Here is a 12874-nt window from a genome sequence, read left to right on the forward strand (position 1 = left end):
TTCTAGTCCTAACATTAGGTCTCCATCTTTTGGCAAGCTTGTATCTCTGGACTGTGAACTTCATCAGCACTTTGCAGTCCCCTCCACCCCTTATGTGGGACAGGATGTGTGTCCCCCTTAGTTGGCACAGAATGGCTTTAGGAGGCTGGAGTTAAGTATTTCTTTTCCGTAAGGTTGATAAAACCCCATTAGGTTAGCCTCTAGTAAAATAGTTTATCCTAAGAGCAGGCGTTAATGAGAATAACAGAATGCTCTGGTGTATTGAAATACATCAGAAATATATTTTGTAAATGATTACTTTTTCTATCCTCCAACTGGAAACATGAGGAGATTTTTCTCTGATATTTCTTGTGAAGACCTTATGGAGTTTTATAGGTAAAACTCACAAAAATGTGGGTATGTCTTTATGACTGTGTCCCCTCTGGAGTTTTTATCTCTCAGACTTGTCTACACTGAGCCTCCAGCAATTCGTCAATTGTAGTTTAGGTTCTCTTACCCTGGCACTGGTTCCTGCAGAAGTTTCTGCTCTGGTGTCATAAGTTTCTGTATTTATTTTGTCTGTCTCTCCAATTTTCAAGACAATGATTTGTCCTGTGACCTCACTTCTCTGATGGATCCAAGAAAAGTTATTAATATTTCAGTCTCATCAGTGTTTTACTTGTTGTTAGGACAGGGTAAGGAATTCTATGCTCTTTATATGTGAAACTCAAAACCGTAATTCTCAAGATTACATTTTAATTTTGATTAATTTCATTTTTAAAATATATAAAACAATACAATTTCAAAAGCTTTACCTTATATGCTAAGTTTAATCAAAACTTGAAGTAGCATATTCATACCACATATTCATTCATTCATTTATTCAACAGATATTTGTGAAATACCTGTGCTAGGCCAGTGCTGAGTCTATAATATTGAACCTACAGGACAGAAATCTTCATCCTCATGGAGCTTGCATTTCAGTGGGATGTTTGGACACACAACACTCTTGACAATCTCTGCAGGTCTCCCTTACTCTTTTCCTCTTGTTCCTTTTGGTTTTTCTCCTCTTGTTCATGGACTTCTCTGTGAAGCAGAAGTTAAAATTGGTCTCGGGTGGTTAAGAAAAAGGAAAACTACCTCCAGCGTCTTTTTCTAATTTCTCAATATCCACATTATATTGGTCAAGTTGCTTAATCTCTGAAGCTGATTCTTCACATATTAAAAAGTAGGGGAAATTTTTAGAAATAGAAAAAATAACTACTACTTCAGAGAATTTTGAGAAGTAAATTACATACATGCCACGCCCTGGTATATGTGAGGGGTTGGTTCTAGGACTTCCCCTCTCCTCCCACATATACCTGAATCCTCATATAGTCAAGTCTCTCAGTTGGCCCTGTGGAAGGAGCTTATAGCAAAAATCAGCCCTCAGATACTCTGGTTTTGTATCCTGCAAATACTGTCTTTTCCATCTGCATTTAGTTGAAAAAAATTGTGTGTAAGTGGACCCTTGCAGTTCAAACTTGTGTTGTTCAAGGGTCAACTGTGTATATATTTATATATATGACAAATATATATTAACGTTAAATCTCTGACCAGAGACAGTGGGTTTCTGTTTAGGGTTTCATGTAGTTGTGTTTCATCAAGGATTTCTGTTGCCTTACCATTTAGACTGAGAAACTTTGGCAGAGAATCACCTGTATTCAAAAATTTCTGGCTTTGACAATATTTTTCTTTTCCAAATCTGTTTCTATCTCCCTATTCCTGGCCTATGAGACTCGATGTAGTTTTGCTAATGTAGTTTTATTATCACAATTATACACCTCCACAAGTGATAGTTCTTATAGGCCAATCTTTATTAACTAGGTTTCATTTATCAAAAGCCTTTCAACTCATTTATATCTGTGATAATGTTTTAAATAAACTCTACAGTTGGGTTGATTTATCACCATAGAATCAGATGATCACAAAGGATTTCACAAATCCTCTAGTCTTGCCCTTGCCCCACCCTAGTAGTTCTGTTATGACCCCATCCTTGATATATCGAGAGATATTTTAATATTTTCCAATATTTACAGGAAGGATTCTAGCCTACAGGATAAAGTGAAAGAGATGCAGAGTATCCCAACCGATTCTGTAGAGGAAATAGGAAAGGCAAAAAGATTTAAAATGGGAGTAAGGAAGGAAGAATAAGTTGTGGGGATAGACTCTGCTATCAGAATTTAGTAGTCAATGTATCTTGTCCTGATACATTCACAACCTAGTCTGTAGAGGATCCCCATGTAATAAGTGGGCATGGCTTTTGGTGCCTACCTCCAATTACTCTATTAGTAATTAGGCATTGTTTTGAAGACTTGGTATGCCTTTTATAGCCTATGTTTCAGACCCCCTGTGAAACATTAAGTCGAGAAATATATCATAAACTAGGTAACAGGAACTTTGCAAATAATAATGGAAAATTTTGAAGCCAGCTCAGAACTAGACAGGTCAGGGCCAGATTTGCCAAAGTGTTTTCTGAGAAAGGGTGATAAGGAATGCCTGGCATCTGACTCAAACCCCAGGAAAGAAAGCAGGAAGGAAAAGAAATGCTAGAGTAGGGGAGAGAACTAGAAGCAGAAATGTTAGAAAAAATGTATTCACTGTTCCCAAATTTTTGTGATTAATTTTATTATTATTATTTTTTAAAACCTAGAAGCACATATAATGAGAATGATCAGTAGAGGGACTTCAAGTGAATATGAATGCTGTTAAATATTTCATGTAGGATCTTTTTGCTTTTGGTTTTCTTTCATATATATACATATACATATATATACACATATAAATATATATATATACACACACACATATATATAAAGCACTTTGAGTTGCTGTTTTACCTATAGTTTTTTTTTAAGAAAAAAGAAAAAATTTACATCTTATTGGAAAATAGTTGCAAAAGGATACAGACCTCAGTCTGTGTACTGGCATTGATTTATAATTATTAGCAATATTTCATGGAGAACAAAACACTTCAGCAAAAAGTAGGTGGCAAACTTCTTCAACCCTTAGGTTGAAGAAGGCCTGTAATATGTACTGGGGGTTCTTGTTTCTTTTGGGGTATCAGTGGTGGTTGACTTATGCGTGTGTATGTGTGGTATGTTGCAAAACACACTGAATGAAAAAATAAGTCCTTTTTCAAATAGCTATGAAGACATTTACCAATTAAGTGAAATAAATATGCATTAAAATCAGCTGGTCAATCAATCTTTCTTGAAGATCACATATAAGTGCCTGGTTAGCTCAGTCCCTGTGGAAGGGAGGTTGAAATAGAATCTTCTTAAATTCCTCTTCAGTCCTAGTAATCTGTGATTTGAGGTGTTCCATCTTGATCCTGAGTCTTACTTTTCCTTAATAAGCTTCCCAATGCGTTATGAACTGAAAGTAGATTTAGAAGGTTCCCAGCTTTACACTGGTGCGGTAATGCTTGAATTTTATTTTTGGAAGAAATTATTTGGGGAAAATGTTGAAGAATAACGGGAGCATTTGAGTAAGTCCATTGGAGAACAAATATATAATACTGTAAAATCACCTTCTGTGTCTTTACTGAAAACCTAGATTTGACGTTGACATATTTTTTTTTTTTATTCAAGGAATCCCAAAACGTAGAGTTTATGCTGATAAATTCTCAGACAATTCCTCATTTATTCTCTTAGAAAGTAAAATAAATTATCTCCAGAGCTAATAAGCCCTGTAAATGTTCTCCTGTCAATCTCATCCATCATTGTCACATTGTTCTTGGATAGGACCACACCATGACTGTGCTTCACAAGTGTGATGTGTTAGAGAGGTAGCCAGTCCCTTATCATCCACTTGTTAGTGGACATCTGTCTTTATTCAGTGGCCTTGAATCCCTTCTTTGAGAAATGACCATTCCTAAATCCGTGTGATTCTGGCCAGACTCAATCACGTGGTACCGCCATTGCGAAGGGTTGGGATGTGACTCATCACAGGCATTTATTTTCATGAATACATACATGAAAGATACATGAAATGTATCTTTTATTTCTGTTCTTCCTAAATTGGAAGGATATATAACTTTGGCTGCTAATGACAATCATGCCTGCTATATGCTCTTAAGTCTATTTTATCTAGTTTTAATATGCTCACTGCTGCTTTTTTTTAATTAGTGTTGGCATGTTGTATCTTTTTCTGTTTTTTTTCTTTTAACCTATTTGCATTTTTACATTTAAAGTGTGTTTCTCATAGATCGCATATAGCTGCTTCTTGCTCTTTTTTTTTTTTCCTATTCAGCCATCTCTGCATTTAAATTGTGTTGTTGACCATTTACATTTAATATGATTATTTAGATAGTTTGGGGTTTTGTTTTATTTTGTTTTAAATTTTTTTATTTTAATAGAGACAGAGTCTTACCATGTTGCCCAGGCTGATCTCGAATTCCTGAGCTCAAGTGATCCTCCTGCCTCGTCTTTCCAAAGTGCTAGGATTATAGGCTGAGCCATTGTGCCTGGCTGATATAGTTGGGTTTAAATCTGTCATCTTACTATTTGGGTTTATTTATTTATTTTTATCTCTTCTCTTTTTTCCACTCTTTTCTGCTTTTTCTGCCTTTTTTTTTGGATTGAGTATTTTTTATGATTTGATTTTGTCTCCTCTTATTAACGTATTAGTTATTAGCTATGCCTTTTTTAAGTGGTTGCTATAGCATCTGTAGTATACTTCTTTAGTGTGTTACAGTCTATGTTCAAGTAATAGTATATCACTCATGAAAGAGACAACCTGTATAATGGGAGAAAATATTTACAAATATATATCAGATAAGGAGTTAATAGCCAAAATATATAAGGGATGCAATCAATTCAATAGCAAGAAAACAATAACCTGATTAAAAATGAGAAAAGAACATGAGTAGACATTTCTCAGAAGAAGACATGTAAATTGCTAACAGGTATATGAAAAAATGCTCCATATCACAAATCATCAGTGAAATGCAAATTAAAACTAAAATGAGATATTACCCTATACCTGTTAGAAAGGTTATTATCAAAAAGACAAGAGATAACAAGTGCTGGCAAGGATCTGGTGAAAAGGGAACCCTTGCACACTATTGGTGAGAATGTAAATTAGTATAGCCATTATGGAAAACAGTATGGTGGTTCCTCAAAAATTTAAAAATAGAACTACCTTATGATCCAGCAATGCTACTACTGGGTATATATCCAAAGTATCTGAAATCAGTATGTTGAAAAGATATCTGCACTCCTATGTTCACAGCAGAATTATTCACAGTAACCAAAATACAGAATCCACCTAAGTGTTCATCAATGGATAGATGTATAAAGAAAATGTGGTATATATACACAATGGAATACTATTGAATCTCAAAACTGAAGGAAATCCTGAAAAGGCATTATGTTAAGTGAAATAAGCCAAGCACACAGAGACAAACACTGCATGATCTCACTTATATGTGGAATCTAAAAAGGTTAAACTCCTAAAAGCATAGAGTAGAATGGTGGTGGCCAAGGGATGGGTGGAGAATGGGGGTTGAGGAGATGTTGGACAAAGGATAAAACATTTCAGTTAGATAGGAGGAATAAGTTCAAGAGATCTATTGTACGACATGATGACTACAATTAATAGCAATATACTGCCTTCTTGAAGATTGCTGATTGTAGGTTTTAAGTGTTCTCACCACAAAAAATGATGTGAGGTAATAATGCATATGTTAATGAGCTTGATTTAGCAATTCCATGTTGTATACATATTTCAAAACATCATGTGTACTATATATATATATACATTTTTAATTTGTCAATTAAAAAATAAATTTTAAAAAGATTATACTACTGATGTGTGGCATAAAAATCTTATACCAGTATACTTCCATTTCCCTCTTCCTGGCCTTTATGCCATTGACATACATGTTACTTCCACATGTATATTCTAAAACTCATAAGAAATTGTTAGTTTGCTTTACACAGTTAATTAGATTTTACAGAGACTTTCAAAATAAAAAAGTATTTACCCACATATTTATTATTTCTAGCATACTTGACTTTTTCTGATATCATTTTCATTCTGTCTAAAGAACTTTGTGTAACATTATTTCTAATGCTGGTTGGCTGTTGAATTACTTTAGATTTTGTACGTTAAAAAAAGTCTTCACTTTGCCTTCATTTACAAAACATATTTTCTCTATGTGTAAAATTCTAGGTCGACAGTTTCTTTTTTTTTTTTTTTTCAGTACTTTAAGGATATTGCCCTATTGCCTTCTGTCTTGAATTGTTTTGATGAAAAGCCTACTGCCATCATTCTCTTTGTTTTTCTGTACATAATGTCAGTTTTCTAAGGGAGGGAATTATTAGATCAGATTTTCATGGTTTACTCCTTTCAAATTCTTAGAGATTTCCTCAGACAAGTTTTTCAGCTCATTAATTACTCCTTAGTTTACTTCCCCAAAAAGTAAAATTACTCTTGCAATCACCCATCTATCCCTTCATTTAAAACAATAGTAATTGAGTTTATGTTGCGTCTGGCATATGGCAGGAATATCTGTTTTGCTATATCTTTTTTTAATCACTGAATATTACTAATTTTTAAAAGCCATTACGTACTATAGTATTTAATTATTCTCCAATATAGTTCTCTAGGATTTTTATTTTATTCCTTGCATTTAACTCAGTAATTTATTTGGAGTTTGTTTTGCAAGCTGAGATGAAGTTTCTACTTTAAAATTATATTTTTCATTTTCAAAACATCTATTGGTTCTTTTTTGACAAATACATTTGTTAAACTATTTGTGGTTCTTCTAACTCATATTATCATTTTATGCATATAAAAATTCTATTTTACAGTTAGTTATTCTTAGTTTCTTTTTTTTTTGACGAAGTTTCACTCTTGTTGCCCAGGCTGGAGTGCAATGGCGCCATCTCGGCTCCCTGCAACTTCCACCTCCCGGGTTCAAGTGATTATCCTGCCTCAGCCTCCTGAGTAAGCTGGGAGTACAGGTGCTTGCCACCACACCCAGCTAATTTTGTATTTTTAGTAGAGACAGGGTTTCTCCATGTTGGTTAGGCCTGGTCTCAAACTCCTGACCTCAGATGATCCGCCAGCCTTGGCCTCCCAAAGTGTTGGGATTACAGGCGTGAGCCACCACACCAAGCCAGTTACTCCTAGTATTAAGCTATCTTTTAGTTCTTGTCTTAATATCAAAAATTATTTTCATTAATTCATTTAAAATTATTTTGTCTTATGCACAGGCAATTACTGCATATGATACAAAACTCAAAGGCACAGAAGGATTTAGTATGAAAACATAATCTCCCTCCTTCTCCCCTGACTTCCCAGTTTTCCTCCTTGGAGCCAATCACTGTTATCATTTTCTTGTATATTCCTTCGGGGAAATTCTGTGTGTAAACAACCATATATGTCATGTATTTTATAGATCATATAGATTATTTCTCTTTTCCTCTTTCTTTTATGCAAAAGTATATACTATACCTTATATATTCTCTGCATGTTGTTGTTTCACTCAAAAATATCTTTGCTCATCTGCATTGTTTTATTTTTCATGGCTGTATTGTATTCCATTGTATAGTTGTTTATTTAACTTGTTTCCTATTGACAGATATTAGGATTATTACCAATATTTTATGATTACAAAAAATACTGCAACACATATCTTTGAATAAATGTCATTTTGTTCATGTGGATATATCCGTAGGACAAATTCCAAAAGCAGAATTACTGGGGCAAAGAGTAATTGCCCTTAAAATTTTGAGAGCTATTTCAAAATATTTTCCGTAGAGGATTAACACATTTATGTAGTTCCAATAGGTAGGTCAGTCCCCTCATCATTATTTCTTTCTATAATGTTTTTATTAATCTACCTGTATATGCTCCTAGATAAATTCAGAATTCTTTTTTTCAAGCTTCACCCTCTCTCCAGTCCCACTGGGAATTAATATCCTGCAAATATTCTAAATTTCAAAACCCAGGAACTAGTTTTTCCTTTCATTTATTTTAATATTTATTTGTCTTTCTTAACAATGTTTTGTAGGTTTCTTCACATAGGTTTTATACATTTTTGTTAGGATCAGTCCTAAAAAGTTTGTGTTCTTTGTTGTTATTATGTAGGATGTATTTTATGCTTTTTTTTCTTTTGAGACAGAGTCTCACTCTGTCACCCAGGCTGGAGTGCAGTGGCCTGATCTCAGCTCACTGCAACCTCCACCTCCCGGGTTCAAGTGATTCTCCTGCCTCAGCCTCCCGAGTCACTGAGACTACAGATGTGCACCACTACACCCAGCTATTTTTTTTTTTTGGATTTTTAGTAGAGATGGGGTTTCACCATGTTGGCCAGGCTGGTCTTGATCTCCTGACCTCATGATCCACCCACCTTGGCCTCCCAAAGTGCTAGTATTACAGGTGTGAACCACCACACCTGGCCATTTTATGCTTTTTTATATGACTGATTATTGTGGGCCATTTTTGTGCATCTTTTTGCTATCTTATGCATTGGAAATTCAGACACATCTGTCTTTGAGATGGTTACTTGATTTGTGGGCTTGTGTTCAGTCCAAACCCAAGTGCCCATCAGTGGATGAATGGATAAAGAAAATATGGTATATATACACAATGGAATACTATTCAGCCATGAAAAGAAGTAAATTCTGTCATTTTGCAGCAACATGTATAGGACTGGAAGACGTTATGTTAAGTGCAATAAGCCAGGCTTAGAAAAACAAATATTGTATGTGTTCACTCATAGGTGGAAGTTTAAAAAGTTGATCTCATGGAGGCTGAGAGTAGAATGGTGGTTACCAGAGACTAGGAAAGGCGGGAGGGGGATGAAGAGAGTCTGGTTAATGGGTACAAAATTACAGTTAGACAGAAGAAACAAGTTCTAGTGTTTGATAGCACAGTAGGGTGATTATTAGGTAACAATAATTTATTGTATATTTCAAAATAGCCAGAAGAGAAAATTTAGAATGATCACGACACAAAGAAATAACAAGTGTGTAAGCTAATGAATATCCCAGTTACTTTGATTTGACCACTGCACGTTGTATGGATATATCAAAGTATCATGTGTACCCCATAAATATGTACAACTTTTATTTATCAATAAAAAAGTTGAATTGACTTTATTGAGGTGCTATAGTATATATATCCTATCATTTTTCAATCATTGCTATAGGTTACCATTAACGTTACTTCAAATTTTATGCTGCTGTAATTAACTTGCAACCCTAGTTTCCAATAACAAAATTCAGGCTCTTGAGAGAGAAGGAGGCTTTTACATTTTAAAACCTTCTCTTTAGATATTAAGAGCCACAGCCTGGAAGTCTGAGAACACAGAGGACATAGTGTTTATGTTCTGACATAGGGCTAAGAGGTGGCAAGATAATGACTCAGGAACAGATTTCCTACCACACCAAGAAGAAATGATTTCTTCTTGGGTTGGAAGAAACTGAGAGAAGAAAGCAAGAGAGCTTTAAAACGAATGTGGAACCTTCTTCCTGGTCTTTCCTTTGGTTCAAAGTCCAAGAGGAGGAGCATATCCTGATTCAGTAAGTTAGGTTTAAAGGACCATGCTGGAGCCATTGATTGGTTGCCGCCCATGCTATGAGCATAAATATTTTGACTATCACTCCTGCCCTCAGGAATATTTGTTGATCTAACAGCAGAAAAGTTTATGTCTCTGACTGCAAGCTGGACAGAAACATATGTTTTTGAGTGTCTCCTTTAAGAAAAAGTGTAGGCCAGGCATGATGACTCATGCTTGTAGTCCCAGCACTTTGGAAGGCTGAGGCAGGATTGCTTGAGCCCAGGGGTTCAAGACTAGCCTGGGCAACATAGTGAGACCCCCATCTCTACAAGAGTAAAAAAAAAAAAAAAAAAAAAGGAAAAAAGAATAAAAATTCTGAATATAAAATTAGAACTGAAAGCAAGTATTTATTATGAGAAAAAAGTTTTAATTATAAATTTTGCGAAGTTTACAAATACCACAAATGTCACAGAAAGCAGAAAAACAACATAGTATTTCTATTAATTAACTGCCCGATGTACCACAGACTGACTAGCTTTTGGCATATGTAAAACTTCATCTCCCCTCCACTACTTCCATACTTCCAGTTCCAGATGCTGCGGGGTACATTCATATTGCAACACAACCCCTGGTCTCACATCTCTGGGTGAGTCAGTGGGCAGCTGGGGTGTGCCTCCAAGCCATTCCTTCATCACAATGGTTACAGATAACAACTACACATGGAAGGGACTGGGAATCACATAATATAACCCACTATACCCCAACTGAGTATAGTCCCAACTGGACTTCCCTTTGGCCAGATTCTGAGAGCTGCTGGTACTTTTCACATACTACCCAAGCGGGGGGAACTGTGACAGAGGGGAAATTGGAGGGGAAAACATGACAGCCTTTATAAACTAAAAATTTTTATTTTTATTAGACTTTTTTTGGAGTAGTTTTGGTTTTATAGAAAATTTGAGACAAAGATACAGAGATTTCCCAAATATCCCTGCCCCCACATATATACAGCCTCCCCTGTTACCAACATCTCCCACCAGAGTGGCATATTGGTTACAACTGATGAGCCTATGTTGACACATAATGCTCACCCAAAGTCCATAGTTTACATTAGGGCTCACTCTTAGTGTTGTGCGTTCTATGGGCTTTTGACAAATACATAATGACATGTTTCCACCATTGTAGTATCTTCCAGAGTAGTTTCATTGCCCTAAAAATCCTCTGTGTTCCACCTATTCATCTCTTTCTCTCCCCTAATCCCTGACAACCACTGATTTTTTTTTTTTTTTTTTTTTTTTGAGATGAAGTCTTGCTCTGTCACCCAGGCTGGAGTGCAGTGGCGCAATCTTGGCTCACTGCAAGCTCCTCCTCCCGGGTTCACGCTATTCTCCTGCCTCAGCCTCCAGAGTAGCTGGCACTACAGACTACAGGTGCCCGCCACCATGCCTGGCTAATTTTTTTGTATTTTTAGTAGAGACAGGGTTTCATTGTGTTAGCTAGGATGGTCTCCATCTCCTGACCTCATGATCTGTCTGCCTTGGCCTCCCAAAGTGCTGGAATTACAGGTGTGAGCCACTGTGCCCGGCCACTTTTGCACATTTTACAAAAACATGTAACCAAGTTGTAGTAAGCTCTTGGTGCCCCATCCATATCCCCACAGGCCTTAATTTGGCTTGGTTTTTACCAGCGTCTGGATCTCTGAGCCTGAGAACTCTCCGCAGATAGACCTGAGGACACACGGCATTTAAGAAGTACCAGAGAATTAATTCTTCTTCCCTGGTGCTCCAGCAGCCACCAACCAATGATTGACTAAAGGTGGTGTATCAGACCCCAGCATACTTCCTCTGCAGATGAGATAACTTTGAGGCACAGAATTCCCCAACAGGATTAAGCCTGGTACCCAGAATAGTAACTTCCTTGATTATGCCCCTTGATTGGCAGCTTTCCCTGTCTCACTTTACTCCCCTACTGGTATTTCGTGGCATCGGCTCCAACATAAACTGCTTGCATTTCATCCTTGTCTGCTCCTGGAGAACTGTAATGAAAACTCATGTAAATGATTTGCTGGTGCCCCTCCCAGGGCAGGGGGCTGTGTGCATGAGGGGCCTTGAAGCTTAAGCTTTCTGAGCTTCATGGTACATTGCCTCCACCCGTTTGCTACATCAGGAGGGCAACATCTGTGGACTGCAGCACAGTAATAATGGCAGCAAGACATGTTTTGGTAGAAAGTGCCTGAGATAGACCCCCCACCTCCCCACCCCATAGGTTATGGAGAATATTTAAGAAGTTTCCAAGGCTTCCAAAGCAGAGTAGGGGGAGGGGAGCTGAGAATTGAGAGCCACGGGGATTTCTTAGCACGGCATGAGGCATGGACAGCCTACCCTAGGGACTGCATAGAAGATATAGTTGATTACTGAAGGACGAGTCCCACCCTCTAGACTGAGGTGGTGACCACCTCAGCAGGAGAAAACCACTGGGCTTCTTCCTGAGCAATCATTAAATGAGGCTAGTGCTGAGAGTATGGTGGGAAGTGACAGCAGCCAGGGAGGTGGGGGTAGATGCTCAGGAGAGGAAGGCTGATGCCCAAGATCATCAAGATGGGGATCATTCAGTCAAGGCCAGCTTGGACAAAGGATGGCGCCAATGAGCTATTCCCCACATGCCCCCAGGATAGCACCATAATCAAGGCCTGTGTGTCTTCCCCCAGACATGGACCCTGGCTGGGGAGGAAAAAGGGAGAGTGGGAGAGAATCCTGAGGGTGCACTTTAAGCCAGGAGTGACAAACATACCTTGGATTGGCAAAAGGACAGTTTTGAATAGTAATGGAAAGGGGAGCTTGAGATCTGGAGTTACAGAGAAAGAATATTCCAAGATAGTGTACCCTGAGGCATCTCCCTTGTGATCGGTGAACTCACTCTTACCCTTGAGCATTTGTCTTTGCGCAGTGGTATTTTTATTCTGTTGGATAAATTCTGAGAAATGGTTTGCAAAAGCTGATGATTTTAAAATGTATTTCTTTTATCCAACACCCATTTAATTCCATTATTAATTCAAAAAATATTTCGGTTGATTCCCTTGGGTAGTTCAGCCATATAATTACTTCCTCTGCTAATCGTGATGCATTTATTTTCATGGTTCCATAGTTATGTACTTCTGGCTTTTGTTCCATGTCTTGTTGAACTGATTAGACTTCGAGAACCACTTTCACACACAAAATCTTATTTTATTCCTGATGTCAATGGTAATAACATTGTTTGGTAACTAGCGTGTATTGAACAGTTATTATGTGTCAGGCATTGTTCTAAGCACTTTGTGTGTGTTATCTTATTTCATTGCCACAACAC

The 12874-nt window shown here is 37.1% G+C and overlaps 1 protein-coding gene across 1 annotated transcript in view; it reads right to left on the reverse strand.

Annotated features, from left to right (window-relative positions):
- Positions 1–724: 724 nt before the first annotated feature.
- Positions 725–12874, reverse strand: part of CCDC198 (coiled-coil domain containing 198) — a 41093-nt gene continuing 28943 nt past the window's right edge. The window contains exon 6 of the mRNA XM_077941064.1: positions 725–1065. Coding sequence (XP_077797190.1) covers positions 944–1065 — 122 coding nt within the window. The 3' untranslated portion in view covers positions 725–943. The remainder of the gene's footprint in view (positions 1066–12874) is intronic.

Source organism: Macaca mulatta, chromosome 7 (assembly GCF_049350105.2).
Source record: "Macaca mulatta isolate MMU2019108-1 chromosome 7, T2T-MMU8v2.0, whole genome shotgun sequence".
In the NCBI taxonomy this organism is placed as follows: domain Eukaryota; kingdom Metazoa; phylum Chordata; class Mammalia; order Primates; family Cercopithecidae; genus Macaca; species Macaca mulatta.